At 41.9% G+C, this 22,247-nt stretch overlaps 1 protein-coding gene across 1 annotated transcript in view; it reads left to right on the top strand.

The window, feature by feature from the left end:
• PDE1C (phosphodiesterase 1C) overlaps positions 1-22,247 on the top strand; it is a gene marked incomplete at both ends in the record, with an annotated part of 356,527 nt that overhangs the window by 254,980 nt on the left and 79,300 nt on the right. The window contains 5 exons of the mRNA XM_082298542.1: positions 3,718-3,831; positions 4,539-4,721; positions 6,942-7,008; positions 10,200-10,316; positions 12,214-12,354. Coding sequence (XP_082154668.1) covers positions 3,718-3,831; positions 4,539-4,721; positions 6,942-7,008; positions 10,200-10,316; positions 12,214-12,354 — 622 coding nt within the window. The remainder of the gene's footprint in view (positions 1-3,717; positions 3,832-4,538; positions 4,722-6,941; positions 7,009-10,199; positions 10,317-12,213; positions 12,355-22,247) is intronic.

Raw genomic sequence — 22,247 nt, 5'->3', positions numbered from 1 at the left:
TCCCACCAATCCTCTGTTTGAATGGGTCTCAGGGACTTGCTATGCAAACTGTGGACACATGTGTCCACCCAGATGACTGAAACTACTGCATATATCCATTACACACATAACCACATGTAGTCTGCTCTGATGCTTTTGGACAGTGTTAAGTAGCCTGTTGTCATAGGTTAGCAAGCATAGTCCCGGAAGGGACGTCCTTGCTAAGGGGTGCTTACAGTTTCCTCTGGGAACTGATAGAACCTATCAGCTGGCCAGTTTGAATATGGACAATTCTCTAAGCCACTTAAAGTTGTGACCACCTCTGTGATCCACATTTAAGAATAGGCAAACTCCCCCTCCAAGCTCTCTCTCATTTCCGGTGCTGGCACAGGTGGCTGCAGGCCCCGTGTGGGGGCCAGCGGGCCACGGCCATCCTGAAGCCATGGACCTGTTCCAGCCATGGAACTCCCCCCACTGCCTTGCCGTGGGCAGCCAGAGCGGCTCGGCTCTCCCCCCTCTCCACTTCGATAAGAAAAATTCAACATTCCAGCTGCAAGGCTGCAAGGCCGAGGTGAGATTAACCCTTTTACTGCTGTGAAGAGCTGAAAACCTGAGGGAAGAGAGAGAGGAGATGCTTAAAGCTGAAATTCTGTTGTGAAGCTATGATATATCAGAGTATCCCGTTGTAATTCCATGAAGATATGGGGGGTGGAGTGTTCAACTCATAAGCAAAAGCACCTGTGCTGAGATAGGCAGATGCTGACGCAGCTGTAATTTCATGAGAAGTTTGGACAGGGAGAGATGAACCAGATGAGGATTTTTGCTCCAAACGGGAAAGGAGAAAACCTCAGTCCCTAGAGATGAACCAGATGAGGACTTCTGCTCCAAACGGGAAAGGAGAAAACCTCAGTTCCTAGAGATGCTCCCAGAGATAGTCTTAACGATGAACATGATGAAGACCCTTTGCTCCCAGGGAAGGAGAAGGGCCTCTGTTTTTGTTTCTGAACGGCTCAACCTTAAAATTGTATCCCAAAAAACTTCAAGAGTGGACCCTCGAAAGCAGTTGCGGGAAAAGCTGCAAGTCGGGGGAAGAGACTCACATGCAGGCAGAGAGACTCCTCTTCCTAAATGGACTGAATGATATTTGGAAGTGGGCGGCTGTCTCGTTGTGATACTGTTTTCATAGCATGAGCAAGAAGAGACTTCTCTTTCTAAATGGACTGAACAAGGTTATTATGGAAGTGGTAAACAGACTGAACATCTTAAGGGTTGTCTTTTTCCATTGTCAGTGGGAGAAGGGAGGAAGGTGGGGGGAGGAGGAGAGTTCTGAAGGTGGTATAATTTTTTTTCCCCTCTTTTAGGTCTGTTAATAAACTTTATATTCTTTCAAGTTTGGTGCCTGCTTTGCATTTCTCCTAATTCTTATCTCACAGAAGATAAACAGTAATGAGTATTTTGGACCAAACCACTACACTAAATTAGTGTTTCTGCCCGGTTACAAACCGAACCCGCGACACCTGTGTATTTACTTTACAGTTTTTTTACACCCCAACAGGCAGGTAGACACTGTTGTGGGGTGTCTGTCAGACCTTCTATGTGCTCATGCTTAGATAGTCTGCACGTGCTGTCTAACTCTGATATGACTCCAGAATATCAGATTTATCAAATTTGTACATTATAGTGAGATGGCAGATGCACATCTATTTCTGTGTAGGAATTCTTTGATACAGTTCACTGCACAATGAACATCTATTTCTCAAACTTAGTAAGAATTTCTTACCCATAATTATGGTGGTTTTCCAGAGAAGAGTGAGGAACATGTGGAAGATCAGAAGGCAGGGTTTTGTCTTTCAGTTCAGCAGATGTTTATCTTCCAAACTTTAGGAGCAACTCTTGATGTTTTTGTGTGTGTATACTGAAGCCAGTTTTTATGCAGTCAGATCTACTTCTGATTACTATTTTGTTAATTTCTAAAGTTTGTGGTTGTTTTTTAATATTTTTTTAAAGCTATTTGACCTGGCTATCAAAGGAATGTTATCACAAATGAGTTGATCTTAGAGATGACCACTAAGATCATGGAGTCCAACCATTAACCCACCACTGCCAAGCTCTTGCTAAATCATGTTCCTGAGTGCTAGAGGTGAAATTGACTGAATTTCAAGATTATTTCAGCCACCTTGAAACAGAATTATTCAACTAATAAATTTGCCTGGATTCCCTTCAATCCATTTAGGATTATTAAAAAACCCCATATACTTGGAATACATTAAAGGCAAATGATCACCAGGCTCTTAGAGTACAGTTAATTGGGAGCAGCTGCTGTGACTCAATAAATCACTAATAGTTAGAGATAATGGATAGTGTAATTTTTTTTCACATGAGAATGGCTGATGGTGTGAGAAGCAGCTGTACTTCTGTTTCTAAACGATTGATGCACGTGGTACATTGCATAATCTTCTTGATGAAGAATGTTGGTGCCATGAAGCAACCATTACTCACTGTGCTGTTATTGAACATGAATTTTGAATGAGTTGCAGCATAAAGCTGCCAGATATTTATATCAATTAAATAAAAGTCAGGAAGAGCCAAAGGTCATGTTCTTTCAGTAATATTGACTCCTGTGGCTTGTGTACAGTGTTTCTGGTAGCTAATTACAGGGTCATATCTGCAGACTCCCCATAGTCTGTAGAGGAGGCATATGAAAGAATGAGGAGAATAAACGAAGAGGCATATGAAATAATACTTACTGTTTGGATGCAAAAGTAGTGAATTCTGTTTAATATAGATGGGATAGTCTAAGGGTGGCTGCTTGATCTAATGAAAATCATAGCATTTCCTACCCTTGTATAGTATTTCTACAACAGTGTTTCTAAATATCCTCCAATACAATTTTGCATGTGTACATCAATCATTAGGAATAACAGTCATTTGTTAACAGATACTATTCAACAAATTCCTTCTTATGTCTGGATTGAAATTGTCCTCTCTTAGCTCCTGTGTTAAATTTCAAGTGATTTCTATTTCCACTTATTTCAGTTGTGAGTAGGGGAGGGACAGCTGTTTAATGGAAGTGATTGTCCTGCTCTGCTTTGCATTGGTATGGCCTCACCTTGAGTACCATGTGCATTTTTGCGCACCACTATATAAGAAAAATATTAAACTATTAGAAAGTGTCCATAGGAGGGCCACAAGTACAGTGAAAGGTCTGGAGGGGAAGCCTTATAAGGAGTGATTGACACCATGTGATCAGTTCAGATTGGAGAAGAGGAGACTAAGAGGAGACCTCATTGCAGTCTTCAACAATCTCATGAGGGGAAATGGAGGGGCAAATACTGATGTCTTCACTCTCATGATTAGTGACAGGACTCGAGTCTGAGTTCAGAAGCCTTTGGGCAATGCTCTCAGGCATATGGTGTGATTCTTGGAGTATCTTGGGTGGAGTCAGGAGTTGGACTCAATGATACTGATGGGTCCCTTCCAACTCAGCATATTCTATCATTCTGTGATTGTATGATTCTGTGATAACTCATGGACTTACATAGATTTGCCTGCCATCATTGTAACTGATCTTTGAAAAGTAATTTTTGTTGATTTCACGTATGTAGCTTCAAAAAACTTGTAGACTTCCAAAAGTTTTCACCTGTCAAGGTGTGTACTAGGTCTCATGCTGGGAACTGACGCTCACTCTCAACCTATTTTGATTTATACTAATCAGATTTTTGTTTTCCTTTTCTTTAGATTGCGGTCTTTGGTAAAGCAATTAGAGAGAGGCGAAGCTTCAGTTGTAGATCTAAAGAAGAATTTGGAATATGCAGCGACTGTTCTTGAGTCAGTATACATTGATGAAACTAGGTGAGCTAACTACAGACATCAGCACTCATATCTAGCACCAGTTGTAATTTACATGTCAACTGTTAAAGCTGTTTGAGCCAAGATTTATTACTGAGAGGCAATATGGTTTAAAACATTAGAATATTGTATTCTGTGTAGTACAGATCTTCAATCCTTCATTTAAAAGATTCTTTAAGTTTCCTGGGACAAGGAAGGAGATCAAGACCAATCATAAATGTAATATACTTTTTCTCAGATAAATGTATTCATAGTAATTGTGTTCCACTTCTTCTGACAGTTTCTAAATTTCTACTCATCTATTTCTTCTGAATAATGTTAGATAGTAGATAATGTAGATGACTGTATGCTACTAACCCAGAAAATAGAAATTCCTAGAAATGACCATAAATTACCTTTGAAAGCAGAAGGTTCAGAAATATTGATGAGCTGAAGATGTGATGTCAGTAGATGATTATATAGTTGTGCTTCAGAAGGCTGATACTTCTTGTTTCTCAGCCTAGTAGTGAGTTTTACAATGTGAAATGGAAGCATGTAAAAGAATAAACAAACAGTTGAAGATTTGTACTATTGTGTTTTATTAGGGCTGATGAATCAAAGACTTTTAACAGCTGCTTTAATTAGAATATATGTGAGTTTCTTTTTTGTTAATAATGTTGTAGTGCTCTCAAAGGAAGTCTATTTACCCTTCTGGTTCCTCATCCTTCTAGGCGCTTACTGGACACGGAAGATGAGCTCAGTGATATCCAGTCTGACTCTGTGCCCTCAGAGGTCCGTGACTGGTTGGCTTCTACCTTCACACGGCAAATGGGGATGATGCTCAGAAGGACTGAGGAAAAACCCCGGTTCAGGAGTATCGTCCATGCAGTGCAAGCTGGGATATTTGTGGAAAGGTAAAGTATCATGTAATTACTTTGTTCTAGTAACTGCCCAGGTACTGCAGATTGCATCTGTAGTGTGTGATGGCACAATGACAGGAGGTGGAGGGGAGTACCTTAGGTCAGAAGACCTCAGAGCACTAGAAGAAGACTACTGAATGAAGAGCACTTCAATGTGCTTCTGTTAATGTTTCTACACAGATCTGGGTGGCACCTCAAAACCCGGGATTCATTAAAAGATTGCAAACTGAAACAATACCTAGTCCTCTGTTCTTACTCTAGTACAGACATAGTAGCACAGTTGGCATAATTTTGACAGACAATATGCACTTCTGCATAGTCCTAGGTCAGGAGTGACAGCATTTAAAATTTGGACAGATCAAACTCTCCCTTGCTTCTGTTTACCTCTGTGATCTAGTCTTTCTTATGAAGAAGTGCTAAGATACAGAAAACCCTTTACCATAGCATTATTGGAATGAATTCTAGATAAAAAGTGATGTGAAAATTTTGAAGCTCAGTGAGGATTTCCAAAAAGCCATTGAGTCCTCTCAGCCTTCCCTCTTGTGATTTTCATCACAACCTGTTGCTAAAACTGATTTTACTTTTTGAACTTTTTAAAACATTTATTCATTTCAATTTGGACTCACTTCCAATCTTACCTTTTCTTATCAAGTAACCACTCTTCACTGACCTTCTTTGTTCAAGCCTGAAGGAGGGCTGGCACATATGAAACTGTCAGCAGTCATTAGACACCAGCTCTCAGATCTCTGGGGTAATTTTGTAACAGCAAAATTCAAGTCAGGAATGGAAGAGCAGAGCACCTTTCACTGTTCATCAGAATTGCACTCACAGCCTAACAGCCCTCTGCATATTGTCTGTGCAGGAGGTTGTGCGTATCAGACAGTGGACCACAAGCTACACAGAAGTCTCCTTCATCATGACTATAGCCAATATTTTTATCTGTGCACCAAAGTTACTGTACATGTGTTAAGAGTGGCAGCAAACTGTAATAAGACTAAACTTCTCATTTCTCCTTGGGACTAGTTTCTCTTCTTGACAGGCTACTTTTGAATTAACCCTCACTCTCAGTGGGGGACTTGCTCAACAAGGAAGTAAATGCAGAAAGCTGGCTCAGTAGGCTGTTTTCCAGCTGACCTGGATCACTGTGACCCAAAGAAGGAAGTGGAAGGAAGTGTTCAGATATAATATAACATCGGAAGAAGATTGTGACTCTCCTGAGCTAGGGGAAAGGGGCTCTGCTTCAATTGTCTCTTAAGAGAATGCTATGGAGCTTCTGACTGGAGAAAGAAAGGGATAAGAAATTCTGTCATTTGGGGAATGGATTAATGTAAAGTCTCCAAAGGGGAATGATTTTTTTCAGGTCTGAGTGCAGAAGATGACAAATTAAAATGGCAGTGAAGGAAGACTTTGCACAGGATCATTTCAGATGGGAGAAGAGGGCTTTCCATCATGTCCTTTTGCTTTAGGGGCAAAAAAGGGTGACCTGTGGAAAGACATTCTGGCTATGACAGTGTTTCTGCATTCACCAAATCCAAACACAGCGTGTCCTGAAAACAAGTTTAAAAACTTGTACATACTTTATAATCTGTTTAAAATATACTTTCTAATCAAGTTTAAAATCTGGTACAGACATACTTTGATTAATATGGTTACAGATGTTGATTATTGCCTTGTTCTTTCTCTCTCACTTCCTGAAACACACATATGGCAAGCACCCAAAAGGTTTTATACTAATCTTGAAAACATGCAGACAAAAGTAACAGCTGTATCACACTGAAGTTGATTCACTGCATACAAATGGTTTCTGTTACGCTCAGAATTAGCTTGCATGTGGGCCAGCAAGGACATGGGGAACTGAAAAGTCAGTACAGTTATGTGCAGTGGAAAATGGAGAACATTTTATTTAGTTGAGTGTAGCCTTTCCATCTGATGAAGACCTGATATTGGCAAATTCTTTGTCATGTTTGGCTGGGTAACCAAGCTATGAGATACTGGGGAGTGTATAGTCTCAAATTAGGCTATACAATAAGAATAGTACAGAGAATATTGGGCAAGTTAGCAACAAAATGGAAGGAAAGAAGGTCCATATTCCATTAAGAGTTTTCTGGGCTAAATAAGGTCTCCTGTAATGGTCTGTTACTTTATGAGTTTTGTTGATTGTCTGTTTTGTTTCATTTAATTCTATTTATGTGTTGCTTTATTTCATCTTGGTAGAATGTACAGGCGTACTTCAAATATGGTCGGCTTGAGCTACCCACCAGCTGTAATTGGAGTGCTAAAGGTAATCCCAATAAAAAGGTATTGAAGGGAGGGGTTGTCTGTACAAAGCATCAAAATAATACTATGATATTTGACATGATAAGGGGGATCTTAGTACTTGGCCTTTCCTTCTCTCTGACATTTAGTTAGTTCACATACATTAATAATTTAACTGGCCTAAGGGATTATCCTTGCAATAAAAGAAATAATAGCGTTCAAGACTGTGGCAATTTTCAGGTGTGAAGGTTTCAATTCTGTTCTAGATTACAGTGATTAAAAGGAGGATTTAGGAATCAATCACAACATCCCATAGGGAAGAAAGAAAACACAGATTGAGAGAGATGGAGAAGGAAAAGGATCCGTTGCTGTGAGAGAAGGGAAATTCTTGCATTTTTCAGCTTCAGGTCTTCAAAGTGACAATCAGTTTATGAATGTGGACCCTTCTGTGAGTTTTGCGGTTTCAGAGTGAAAACAATTAGTCAGAAGTAGTCTGAAAAATAAACAAAGCTTTGATCCTTGCAAGACAATTCTTGACTTAGGCAGGACAATTGCAAGATTCTTGACTTAGGCAGGAATTATCAAGCCTACAAACAGAAGTTAGCAACCAGCTGCCTATACAGCAGCTTTGCAGACTACATGTTGCATGTGGTTCAACCATGCCATGCAATGGTGAAAAAAGGTGATACCGTAGGGCAATATACAGGGACATTAAGTGTAAAATTCATTAAGACATCTTGCAGCATTTCTCCACATTGGAAAGATTTACAGTTAGGGTATCCTTTTCATTTTGGATAGTAGAACTCATCAAAAGATATGGAGGAATTGGAAGAAGAATGATCAAACATGCCTTTCATATACAGAATCGAAGTGTCCACCCACACCTTTTTCCAACTGCATATTGACAAGTGCTAGCTTCACTCCTGAAAATTCTAAATTATGTGTTCTTTTGCAACTACACTCCATAGCCAGCTTATGAGGGAACGCATCTATAATGGTACCTCTTCTCCCGAGTTCCTCCGCAGTAACAAGACAGTGGAAGACTCATCACCTACTCTCAGTTGACTTAAGCCTTATAGAATTCCTCCCTTCTTTCTATGTTTTCAAATGATTAAGTTGTAAAAAGAAGTGATCATGTTAGAGTAAGTTAAACAAACCAATAACAACAAAGTAACTGACTAATTTTGCTTAGAGTGAAATAGCACCTACCTGGTCACTCTACGCTCTAGAATATATTTTTTTTCCAAACCTCTTTTGAGAACATGTCTTTGCTGGGATGTTTTTGGGTTTGGTAATGGATTTGGTTGAAATGGGAGTTACTTTGAAGAAGTCAAAACAAGGTCCCTAGCAAAGTGGTCACAGCACCAAGCCTGACGGAGTTCAAGAAGCATTTGGACGATGCTCTTGAGCACATGGTGTTACTCTTGGGGATGTCGTGTAAAGGACTAGGAGGTGGACTTGATGATCCTTGTGGGTCCTTTCCAACACAGGAAGTTGTATGATTCTGTCAAGTCTTCTGTCTTAAAAAGAATATTTCATCTTAAATTTCTCAGTCCCATCTCCTCCATTGAAAATGATGTATTTTGTTGCTTGCTTCAGTCCAGTAAGGTCAAGTAAAAATCCCTTACAGCTACCTGACTGCTTAGTGTGCTTAGTGTAAAATGACCTGATGATTTAAGCATGGAAAAGGGTGTGAGAGTGTACCATACACAAGTCTTCGGCTGTTCTGGATTGCCATAATCAATATTCCCCTCAGAGTCATGCTAATAAGGACAAGGATTGAGATGAAATTAAGTCAAAAAAAGCTTATTTTTTAACTACACATTCTCATTTTTGCTGCTGTGGTCAAGAGGACATCTTCACTTAATAAACCAAAGCTGTGGAATCACAGCTTTGTGACAGAGGTAGGTTTTAATAAAACAATGAAATACTGCAGCTTCTGCAAAAAAATGCAGACTTTAGTGCAAGTCCTAGATCTGTCTCACTTTTTCAGTGAATGAGAAGTTTGGCATTTTTTTAAATTGGTTGCGTAGAGTCTCTCTTTTTATATATATTTTATATTAATTTTTCTACTGCAGTAGTCTGTTGCCTTTCTGTATGACATGGGTGTGAAGATATAAGACTGACTGCCACAAAAGGGACAATCAGCCTTGTCTTTCATTTGAATAGTGGCTAAACAAACCATTCATACAGACATGTTTGAATAAGGAAGTATGTTAATTTACAGAGTATGCTGTGGTGATCTGCCATTCATCAGTCTAGTGCTAGAGACAGAACTTCACATTAATGCCAGAGGAGTCACATGCTTCAGAATTTAATTTTTCAGCCTTTTCTGATGCCCATGCCGTCACAGGAATATTTTCTAGGCTAGCTAATACACAGGTAATGAACATAGAACCGATAGTCACTTACAGTGCCTGCAATATAGACTTCTGCTTATCCGTGTCTACAAAAATGTCATGCCTTCCACTAATGTTGAGCAGAATAACATCTCTGCCTGAATTTGCTTGTTGACTTCTCTAAGAAGTCCCCAAGGTTAAGAAGAGACAGAAAGCTAGGAAACTGAGCATTTAGAAAGAATTAGTGTTTCTCTTCATCTCTTGCTAGATAACAAGTGCTGTCACCTCCCACAGACTTCCCTAAAATTTGAGTTTTGAACTCAAACTTCTGCAAGAAGGTTAGACCTTAGACTCTAACTGTATGAGCTGAGAAGTGAACCTCCTCTCCTTGATCTCTTGACTGACCAGCCTGCAGCACTAGTATGTCATTTACAGCTGACTGTAACTTTCCCCACTGGAATTAGATATTTACTCTTCTGATAGAAATTCTGTTGGATTTTTATATAATTGTTAGCACTTAATGTAGCATGTCAGCCCAAATAGGGGTCTCAGGTGCTAAAGCAAAACAGGATTTTTGTCTTTTAGGATTCATCCTTTGGTGATTAAATTCTGGTGTAGAGAATTGCCATGTTTAGAATAAACAAACAGCATATTTTTTCTTAATGGAAACTTCTTAAACACAAATCACACAATACTGATACTGTAAGTACATAGATGATTCTGCATTAGTTAAATGGATTTGAAGAATTTATTAAAAAAGAAACTATACACTTATATTACTACTGTAATTCTCAAATTGTAAGAGAAAGTGAGGAAATTGAATTATCATGGTAAAAGGGATGACCATATTAACTGTCTTTTCTATCTGCTCTTGCAGAATGTAGACAAGTGGTCCTTTGATGTATTTGCACTAAATGATGCTAGTGGGGATCATGCACTGAAATTCATTTTCTATGAACTTCTCACACGCTACGATCTGATCAACCGTTTCAAGGTCAGTAGTTAGAAGATGGCTATCTTCATTCATCTTGAATTTTGTTCAACTTCTCTCTCATCCTGGTTTTTCCAATTAAAAATGCAATTTTAGTCATCTTTGAAGAATTTGTGAACATTGCACTTTCCCTAATAAGCAAGACCAGATATGATTTAAGTAGTACTTTCAGTTGCAATGGGGCACCATGAACTGGGTGGGGTTCCAAATGAAATCCATGGGAAATACTGCATTTGATTCTCTGAGAATGATGGTATCATCATGAGCTTTATAGGACCCTCAAGCATGCAAGCCCAAAAGAGAACAAGAGAATATGAAAGCAAATTCAAATTCATTCCAATTAGATTGGCCAGCAGGTCAAAGGAGGTGATTCTGCTCCCAACTCTGCTCTTATGAGACCCCATTTGGAGTATTGCATCCAGGTCATCCATGTCTGGAGTTCTCAGCACGGGAAAGACATGGACCTGTTGGAGCCGGTTTAGAGGAGAGTCACAAAAATTTTCAGAGGACTGGAGCACCTTTCCTGTGAGGAAAGGCCAAGAGAGTTAGTGTTGTTAAGCCTGCAGAAGAGAAAGTTCTGGGGATTGTTTATTGCAGCCTTCTGGTACTTGAAGGGGATCTATAAGAAAGGTGGGGAAAAACCTTTTAGCAGGGCTTGTTTCAGTAGGACAAGGGCTAATGATTTTAAACTAAAAGAGGATAGATTTAGACTAGATATATGGAAGATTTTCTTATGGTGAGAGTGGTGAAACACTGGAAAAGGATGCCCAGAGAGGTGGTAGGTGCCCCATCCCTGGAAGCATTCAAGATCAGATTGGACTCTGAGAAACCTGGTCTAGTTGAACATGTCCCTGTTCATTGCAGGGCCAGGTTGACTAGGTGACTTTTAAAAGTCCCTTCCAGCCAAAACTATTCTATAATTTTGTAACTGTTACAGAGGTGTCCTCCAACTTTGAACAGGAAACACTGCCATCCAGTTCTTGACCACTCTCCCCACGCAGATACTCTGTCATCCCTTCTACTGTTGACATTTCCATTTCCCAGGGGTTCCCCCTCACTTTTACTGGAAAGAGTTTACAGATGTCTAGATCCCATAGTTCTTCAGGAACTGCCTATGCCTGATGAGATATCAAGATGTCTGGTCATAACTGCATCCTCTGCTTATTTGTACCTAAGAGGAGAAAAGCAGTGATCTTTTCGGTGGAAACCTTAGCATTTAATGTATTTCCTGTCTGAGCAGATGAAACTCGAGAACCCCTCTTGCCAGTTGCATATGTTACCACCTGCATAGTCTCCTTTCTACAAATCCCCTGAATTGCATTTTCTTAGGTAATTTCAGTTACTCTTGGAGTTAGAAAAACATGGCAATCCCACAGGACAGGCAGGCTGAATTTTGCTGTGAAAACCCAGAGGTCTGATAAACGATAGTCCTCTTAGAGTATCTAAGATTTGCTATATGATATGTTTCATTAGAAAATCTTGAATGTGAATAGTAAACAGGGATATATTCAGCTAGATTGTGAAGCTAACAGGCAGTTGCCTGCAATCTATTTAGAAGTATTTCTCCATGGGCAATCTATCAAGTGGTTGCTCTTACTTTTCGTACTCTATGTGTGTTTCGGACAACATTTCATAGTATACTTATTTCTGTGTATTTACCTGTGGAAATGATTCACCTGTAATGTAATTATGGATGAGAAAAACAGTTTGAAGTAGTAACCTGAATTCACTCTCTTGAGTGACTGTTTCAGATGTTCTAGCATTTTGCTTATTTGTGAAGTACACATGGTTCTTTGAGAACCTCTTATCAAAATACTCCCATCTGAATACTATCCATCAAAGCTGGGGTTTTTTGGGTTTTGGGTTTTTTTTCCCTTCAATTCTGTTCTGCTTTACTTAGATTCCCATTTCTGCCTTGGTGTCTTTTGTGGAAGCTCTGGAGGTTGGCTACAGTAAACACAAAAATCCGTATCACAACCTAATGCATGCTGCAGATGTCACACAGACAGTCCATCACCTCCTTTTCAAGACAGGCATGGTGGTAAGTAAAAGACTTGGCATCCTGAATATATAGTGAGTTTACTACAGTTTTTGCTTAATAGTGAGATTATGATTATCCACAGTGTACTGGTTGGAAAACAAGATAGTGGGAGACACCAAGTTAGAATAGCAATTTAATAGGGAAATAAAAGGTGGGGGAAAAAAAAACAAAAAGGCAGGAAACACTGGGTTAAACTGACAGAGTCAGGATACAACCTGACACCCTGTTAATCAGGGTGGTGGTAGCAGTCTGGTAGAATGGTGGCTGCAGTCCTCCTGACATGGTGATCCTGTAGAAAGGGTCTGCTCTTCCTCAGAAGGTCCAGTGGTGGCTATGTAGCTCCTGTCCTCTGGAAATCCAGTGGAAAAGTTGTCTGTGGTGTTCAGAATCTCAGATTATATCCGGGATGGAATGCTTGGTTCCTCCCTCTGGGTGGAGCATCTCACAATGGGATAATGAGTCATGAGGCCAGGCGTTGATTAGGCTCATTAACAGAAGATGGTCCGGAGGGAGTTATCTCTGAGTCATGTGGCAGGACAATGATGGGCCATTAACAGCAAGATAGTCTGGAGGGAGGAGGCAAGGAAACACTGCCCCACCTGATTTCAACAGCTCATGAGGATGGTAATCGAATACACTGCAACCCAGGACACACAGTAGAACCTGTTTACACTGTAGACACACTTAATTTGATATGGCTGGGCTAATAAAGGTAAAGACTTCGGGTTATTTAGAAATAGAATGTAAGTGAAGTTTTTGATAGCTCTTTTAACAGTGGTCTAAAGAGGATGAATGAGAAACCCAACCTTGGTTTTCACTCTGCCACAGATATTTTGTGTGAATCTGCTGTCGCTGTGGGATGGCAAGAAAAGGACACAGACCTCGATCCAGGAGGAAATTGAATTATTTATTAATTTCCAAACTCGTTTATATAACCTGGTTCAGGTTATTGGTCCTTTGACCATCCACCTCTTAGAATGATTCGTTAAACCCTACAACATCCATTTCAAAATATTTCTCCAGTCAGTATCATAACAATACTGCAAAACAATCTTGCACCTGCGAGATAAAAGATTGGTTTACAAAAACCTCTCAGCTAGCGTGTGTGTGAAAGTAAGACTTTCACACGATGCTGGCAGAAAGCTGGAAAATTTCTCTGCATCAAGCTTTTCAGCATACACAATTCCCCCTTTTTGTTTTAAGACCAAAAAGGTAGCATTTATAATCCTCTGCAGGGCCCCTTGCAGAAAGGAGAACAAACACAGCATAAGGGATCAGTTTGGTAATGGCTGTTACCAAACTGAATCCAAATCAGACACTGATTTAAAGTGGGCAGAGAGATTCTCCAGCAGTGCCATGGGAGATACATCTAGTGAACCCAATTCTACATCAGTTATTAATTCTAAATAGCCTTAAGGGCTTTACATCAGTTGCTAATTCTAGATAGCCTTAAGGGCTTTAACATTCTGACTCCATAGCAAAAGAAAACTTAAAGTTAATTCTTTGCTTGTAGAAGGATCATCTGACTGATGGTTGACATCTTGGTCATCATTCCAAGGATCATTCGGCTGATGATCTGCATTTGTCTGGTCATCATTTGGAGGTTGTGTGTTGGTCCCATTCTGCTTCTGGTGCCACAGGTCAGGGCGAACGCATCTTGCAGGTAGCCACCGTACCCCAGTATCTGTGGAAACACAAGCATACCCACAACCCCAAGCAATGAGCTCATGCGGGCCTTCCCACTTGTTAGTAAGTAGATCCCATACCCAGACTTTCGCTTGAGGCAGGTGCGTCTCACCTGAAGACTGCAATGAAAGAAAATGATTCAAAGTAACAGGATTGTAACAGTATTTGGTGACACTGTAAGATGATTAATTGTATATAGAGCTTTTTCTAGTCGACTCTATGGGTTTCTCCATGCATTCCCCCTTTTTGTTTCTCCAAAACACGCTTCAAGGTGCCATGAGTGCATTCAACAATGGCTTGGCCAGTTGGAGAATGCGGAATACCAGAAGTATGGTTCACACCCCATAGGTGTAAAAACTGCCACATTTTCTGTGAGGCATAGGCAGGGCCATTATCGGTTTTCACAGAAGAAGGCACTCCCAAGGTCGCGAAAGTCAGTTTCCAATGGGCAACAATAGCGCGGCCTGTCTCTCCAGTATGAGCAGATGCCCACATAGCTGAGAAGAAAGTGTCAATAGACATATGCACATACTTAAATCTACCAAAATCAGGGATATGCGTTACATCCATTTGCCAAAGCTGCAAGGCTTTGAGGCCTCTGGGGTTTACCCCCTGTGGTAAAGGTGCAGCGAGTCCGTGACAGTCAGCACAAGCGCTGACAATGTCACGAGCCTCAGATGGCGTTAAGTGAAACTGCTTCTGCAGGGTAGGCGCGCTTTGGTGGGAAAAACCATGCGATTCCTTGGCTTGTGCAATTTTGTCAGGCTGAGGCACTACCTACACAGGGTTGGCTAGCATGTCAGCCCTGGCATTACCTTCTATTATGAAACCTAGCAAACTGGTGTGACTTGGAATATGCAGAATGTAATATGGGTGAACTTGAGCTTGAATTGCACTCCACAAAGTTTTCAATAGTGAAAACAGAGCTGCATTATTGACTTCTTTCAAAAGTGAACAATCTAAGTGTTGGGTTATATCTGCTATGTAAGCAGAATCAGTGACCAGATTCAAAGGTAACTGAGAGAACCGCTGAAAAGCCATGGCAACAGCCCTCAATTCAACCATCTGGGCAGAGCCTGACTCGTAGCCTTCCAGCACCTGCCAGTCAGAATCCTCCTTCCAGTAACAGTGGCTTTCCCTGTTTTCTGGAGCCATCAGTGAAGATGGTGGGTCCTTGCACTGGCACCTGACTATTTTTTGGCTGCAAGGTGAAGCTGGTCGATTTTGCCAACTGCAGTAATTTGTGGCTGGGCAGATGATAAGCAATCTGCCCCAAAAAGTTCTGCAGTGCACTTTGCAAAGGAGCGCTGTTAGTAAGGCTCCACTCAAAGTGTTCCTGCTGTACTGGAAGAACAATTGTTGCAGGATCTGCTGCCATTAATTGCAAACAAAGTCGGCGGCATTTGATTATCAAACAAGTGATCAATTCCAACAACATGGGTTCTGTCTTTTTCATCTGATGAGGCAAGAAGACCCATTCCAGGATATGGAAAGGGTCAGGCCACTCTTTATTCCATTGGCCAATGATACCTGTAGGATGAAAATCTGGAGTGGTAATGAAAACAGTGGTATCAATGGAGGGATCCACTCGATAAACCTGACGAGCAGAAACAGCCTGTTGAACCTCCTCCAGCACTCGTTGTGCTTCAGGAGTCAGTTTCTGAGGTGAATTTGACTTGGTGTCCCCCTTTAAAATATTAAAAAGTGGGGAAAGTTGTGTCGTGGTTAGCTCTAAGTAAGGTGATGATACCCAGCAATTTCTGAGCATCATTCTGGGTCTTAATACAATCCGAGAATTGCACCTCTTGGTGTTGTATAGTTTGATCCAAAATTTTGACTCCTAAGTATTTCCAAGGAGGATGCTGCTGAACTTTCTCCGGAGCCACTTGAAATCCATAAGAATGCAGAGCAGTGAGCAGCTGAGGCTGTATCCTCAGCAGCTCGTCCTGGGTGGATGCTGCCACCAGGATATCATCCATGTAATGGTAGCAGTATGCCTCAGGAAACTGCTCATGAACTCTGGACAAAGCTTGAGCGACATACCATTGGCAGATAGTCGGGCTGTTCTTCATGCCCTGAGGTAGAACCTTCCATTGATAGCTCTTCACAGGTTCAGGCTTGTTAACTGCAGGCACAGTAAAAGCAAATTTTGGTTTGTCATTAGGGTGCAAAGGAATTGTGAAAAAGCAGTCCTTCAAATCAATGTTGGGATCATGGTGGGTGAGGGCATACCAGGCTGCAATGACCCCCTACTTTCCATCACTGCCTTGGTTTTTCGGAGATCCTGCAACAGTCTCCATTTCCCTGATTTTTTCTTAATTATGAAAACAGGGGTATTCCAGGGACTAGTAGAAGGTTCAAGATGTCCCTGTTGTAATTGTTCTTGAACCAACTTACAAAGGGCAACTAATACTCTTTTAGTAGGGGCCACTGTGATTCCCAGATGGGTTTGCTTACTAGCCACTGCAAAGGCAGTGTAGGATACTGTGCTCCCTTTAGAACAGTGACCTCCATCAAAAATTTGTTCCAATCCGTACCCCCCAAGCTGCCAACGCATCCCACCCCCAGAGGTTAAGCGGAGCTGCAGTGACATAGGGCCGAACTGTAGCTCTTTGTCCCTCTGCGTTTTTTACCACTACCTGTATGGTTTTTGACCATACAGGTCATTTGCTTAAACACACAGCTCTGTGTGGTTCCTCCCAACACTGCGATGGTCGACCTCACAGGGGCTAAAGGCCATGTAGGAGGCTGTAGCGGGTTGAGTTCGTAACCGGGCAGAAACACTAATTTAGTGTAGTGGTTTGGTCCAAAATACTCATTACTGTTTATCTTCTGTGAGATAAGAATTAGGAGAAACGCAAAGCAGGCACCAAACTTGAAAGAAATATAAAGAAGTTTATTAACAGACCTAAAAGAAGGGAAAAAAAATTATACTACCTTCAGAACTCTCCTCCTCCCCCCACCTTCTTCCCTTCTCCCACTGACAATGGAAAAAGACAACCCTTAAGATGTTCAGTCTGTTTACCACTTCCATAATAACCTTGTTCAGTCCATTTAGAAAGAGAAGTCTCTTCTTGCTCGTGCTATGAAAACATTATCACAACGAGACAGCCGCCCACTTCCAAATATTGTTCAGTCCATTTAGGAAGAGGAGTCTCTCTGCTCGCATGTGAGTCCCTTTCCCTGACTTGCAGCTTTTCCCGCAACTGCTTTCGAGGGTCCACTCTTGAAGTTTTTTGGGGTACAATTTTAAGGTTGAGCCGTTCAGAAACAAAAACAGAGGCCCTTCTCCTTCCCTGGGAGCAAAGGGTCTTCCTCATCTTCATCTTTAGGACTATCTCTGGGAGCATCTCTAGGAACTGAGGTTTTCTTCTTTCCTATTTGGAGCAAAGGTCCTCATCTGGTCCATCTCTCCCTGTCCAAACTTCTCATGTTACAGCTGCATCAGCATCTGCCTATCTCAGCGCAGGTGCTTTTGTGTACGAGTTGAACACTCCACCCCCCATATCTTCATGAAATTACAACAGGATACTCTGATATATCATAGCTAACAAGGCATAGTGCAGCTCTTGCTATGTCTTTTAGACCAGTTTCAACAACTGTAGAGCTGCTCACACTTGGGAACTATGTTTTGTGCACATGATCTGCCTTTCTGCAGTTCCTTGATTGCCACACAGTTATGGTTTTCAGTTCTGAAGACAGAACTGGATACTCTTCCCTGAGGAATCACATGCTCCCCTGCCTCCTGTAAACATCCAGAGTCTCCTCTGTTGAATGTAGATTGCACGTGTGAATTGCAGTCATACTGCAACTAGAGCAGTAAACACTGCTGTTTATGAGAAGCAGATTTGGAAGGAGTCAGGTGCTGTCTGTCTCAACAGCTGATTCGGACAGCCTGATCCTGATGGAAGTTGTGTCACTTGCTTCTGATTGCACCTGAAGTAAAAAGGATTTAGATCAGAATTGCAGCTAATACACTCAGTGCAGTTACCTACTCAAAACCTCCTGTGAGATACTAATTGGTCACTGTTGTTTTTAGGACCATTTGTTAATGAAAATGCACTGCAAGCTGTATTCGGTAGGAACAGGTGCAATGTTGAGTAATGTGAATTGTACTCTAGTGGTGAGGAAATGGATTCCCTTTTTCTCCTCAAACCATGGAAGGACAGTTTTCACTTGGGGCCACTCTGCTCCAAAAAGTTACTGGATCAAAACAGCTACCCAAGTATAGCTGACTGTGCTAGTTTGAAAACAAACTAGTGGGAGACACCAAGTCAGAATAACAATTTAATAGGGAAATAAAAGGTGGGGGAAAAAAAAAACCAAAAAGGCAGATAACACTGGGTTAAACTGACAGTCAGGATACAACCTAGCACCCTGTTAGTCAGGGTGGTGGTAGCAATGCAGTAGAATGGTGGCTGCAGTCCTCCTGACATGGTGATCCTGTAGAAAGAGGGTCTGCTCTTCCTCAGAAGGTCTAGTGGTGGCTATGTAGCTCCTGTCCTCTGGAAATCCAGTGGAAAAGTTGTCTGTGGTGTTCAGAATCTCAGATTATATCCAGGATGGAATGCTTGGTTCCTCCCTCTGGGTGGAGCATCTCACAATGGGATAATGAGTCATGAGGCCAGGCGTTGATTAGGCTCATTAACAGAAGATGGTCCGGAGGGAGTTATCTCTGAGTCATGTGGCATGGCATTGATGGGCCATTAACAGCAAGATAGTCTGGAGGGAGGAGGCAAGGAAACACTGCCCCACCTGATTTCAACAGCTCATGAGGATGGTAATAGAATACACTGCAACCCAGGACACTGACTTTCACTCTATGTATGTTCGGAACTCCCTTTTTTTCCATCTTGCTGCTTTTTGATCTGTTAGTCATTTAGCAGCAACTCAGATATGAGTGAATGACTACTATTTCATTCTAGCCTGTGATGCCCCAGTGCTGAATGGGGTTTCCTGTCCTGTGTCTGAGTGCAATAAAGCAAGGAAAGTGTTAAAAAAGAGAGAACTGGAAGGACATGAAAATACATGAGTATGATGGAGAAATTTGGACTTTTTTTCCTCTGAGAGAATGCAGCGAACTAAAAAGAAAGTAAAAAACAAACGCAAAATAACCCCACCAAAAACAAACTAAACCAAACCTCTGTTTCAGAGGAAATGGTGTTCTGAAATCACAGAATCAACTAGATTGGAAAAGACCTTTGAGATGATCGAGTCCAACCTACGACCTAACACCACCTTATCAAATAGACCATGGCACTAAGTGCTACATCCAGTCTTTTCTTAAACACCTCCAGGGATGGTGACTCCAACACCTCCCTGGGCAGCCCATTCTAATACCAGGTCACTCCTTCTGTAAAGAACTTCTTAATATCCAGCCTACACCTCTTCTGGTGCAGCTTAAGACTGTTCTTGTCCTGTCGCTGGTTGCCTGGGAGAAGAGACACACCCCCACCTGCCTTTCAGGTAGTTGTAGAAAGTGATAAGGCCTCTCCCCTGTGCCTCCTTTTCTCCAGGCTATACAACCCCAGCTCCATCAGCCACTCCTCATAGGAGTTGTGTTCCATACCCTTCACCAGCCTTGTTGCCCTTCTCTGGACATGCTCCAGCATCTCAACATCCTTCCTAAATTGAGGGGCCCAGAACTGGACACAGTACTCAAGGTGTGGCGTCACCAGTGCTGAGTACAGGGCAAGAATCACTTCCCTGGTCCTGCTGGCCACACTATTCCTGATCCAGACCAGGATGCCATTGGCCTTCTTGGCCACGTGGGCACACTGCTGGCTCATGGTCAGTCTGCCATCAGTCAGCATCCCCAGGTCCCTTTCTACCTGGCCACTGTCCAGCCACTCTGTCCCCAGCCTGTAGTGCTGCAGGGGGTTGTTGTGGCCAAAGTGCAGGACCCAGCACTTGGTTTTGTTAAACTTCATATCACTGGATTCAGCCCATGGATCCAGCCTGTCCAGATCTCTCTGCAGAGCTCTCCTACCCTCCAGCAGACTGACATTCACACCCAACTTGGTGTCATCTGCAAATTTGCTAATGGTAGGCTTGATGCCTTCATCCAGATCAATGATAAAGATTTTAAACAGGACTGGGCCTGACACAGATCCCTGAGGGACCCCACTAGTGACTGGCCAGCAACTGGAGGCAGCACCATTCACCACCACTGTCTGGGCCCGGCCATCCAACCAGTTCTTAACCCAGAAAAATGTGCACCTGTCCAAGCCATGGGCTGCCAGCTTTTCCAGGATTGTTCTGTGTGAGATGGTGTCACAGGCTTTGCTGAAGTCCAGGTAGACAACATCCACAGCCTTCCCCTCATCTACCAGGCAGGTCACCCGGTCATAGAAGGAGGTCAGGTTGGCTAGTCCTAAATCCATGCTGGCTGGGTCTGATCCCCAGGCTATCTTGTATCTGCCATGTGATCACTCAAGATGAACTGTTTCATAATGTTGCTGGGCACTGAGGTCAGGCTGACAGGCCTGTAGTTTCCTGGATCCTCCTTTTGGCCCTTCTTACAGATGGGCATCACACTGGCCAGCTTCCAGTCATCTGGGACTTCCCTGGTTAGCCAAGACTGATGATAAATGATGGAGAGCACTTTAGTGAGCTCTTCCGCCAGCTCCCTCATCACTCTAGGATGGATCCCACCTGGTGTCAAAGATTTGTGAGCATGGAAGTGGCTCCACTGGTCACTAACTGCTTCCTCCGGGGTTACAGGGGATCTATTCTGCCCCCTGTCCCCATCTACTAGCTCAGGAGACCAGTTGTCCTGATCATGTGTTATTTGGTGAAAACTGATGCAAAGAGGTGTTAAGTACCTCAGCTTTCCTCACCTTTGGTAACTTATATTGCCCACCATGTCCAATAAAGAAAAGAGGTTTTCCTTGCCACTCTCCTTTTTTTGCCATTAACATATTTATAAAAACATTTTTTATTATCCTTTACAGAAGTGAATATGTGCAATATGTATAAATATGTGCAGAGGTCAGAGAAGGTACACATACCAGACTTCTGTCTAGAAAAGAGGAACTAGAATGTGTGTGCATGTAAGCATATGTACATGCTTGCACTGCAGTCAGTGCCTGAACTGAGCCCGTGCCCATGTATTCCTACTGCAATAAGCTACACACATAGTAGCCCATGCAGAGCAGTATGATGGAGTTGTAGTCCAGAGGAGCGTTGTCTGTTTCCCAGGAATATTGCCAAGGACTAATCATTCCCACACCCAAATTCTACCTGTAATTTGGTTTAGGATCTAATATAGCACAATAGGAAATCACCCCACAAACTCGCAGCATGCCAACAGTGACATTTCAGCTATGCTTTTCTTATTTGAATATTTTTTTAAACTTTAGTTTTATTTTTTTTCTTTTTTCTCTGTTTTCACTTCACCTTCCCTGAACTATACAGCCAATCTCAAAGTGCAAAGATTAATGTAGTTCGAAAATGAGAAATGATGACCCTAGAGGTCATCTATTACTGCAGGCCTGGGCCCTAGGGTATATCACCGTGTCCCGCAGCCATAGGGAGGAGGAGGAGAGAAGATCCAGCAGGCAGGAATTGTGCAGCAAGATTGATTGATTGAATTATTTTACAAACTCTTATAGACTTTTTTCTTCATAGTCTAATTGGACAAAGGATCAGCCACCCCTTGGGGTGATTGGCTAAAATCCTAAAACATCCATTGTCAAAATATTTTTCTACTATACCATAAACAAGACTTTTCAAGGCTGCAGGTGGCTTGGTTGTTTACATAACTCTGCTACCTCTTCTGTGAGAGAGAAAAATCTCTCACGGACTTAGAAAACAGCAAGAAAATCCTTGCTAGCAGCATTTTTGTATCTACATACAGTCATCCGTCCTAATGTCCTGCTCACAGCAGGGCTTGCTTCTTACATGCATAGTATGTTCACACACAGTAAAGAAATGTAGGGGGCATTTTCCTCTTTCCAGGATTTGCTCACATCAGTATGTTATCATTACTGTAGTATATATAGTTCTTTAGTTCATCACTTCTACAATAATTATGCAAGCAACCTGGGCATGCTGGAACACAAGACTTTGCTTTGAGAAGTGTGTTAGGGCCATTGGTTTAATTCTTCACCAATGGGATGAAAACTACTTGTGAAAAAATTATATAGAAAAGTAGGAAAAAAACCCCTCATTTTTCTTGCTAACTAGTTATTTGTAATGTGGAAAAA

The sequence above is a fragment of the Coloeus monedula genome, assembly GCF_965178545.1.
Source record: "Coloeus monedula genome assembly, chromosome: 1".
NCBI lineage: Eukaryota > Metazoa > Chordata > Aves > Passeriformes > Corvidae > Coloeus > Coloeus monedula.
Note: the sequence above shows the minus strand (reverse complement) of the source record. Positions and strands in the feature narration are given on the sequence as shown.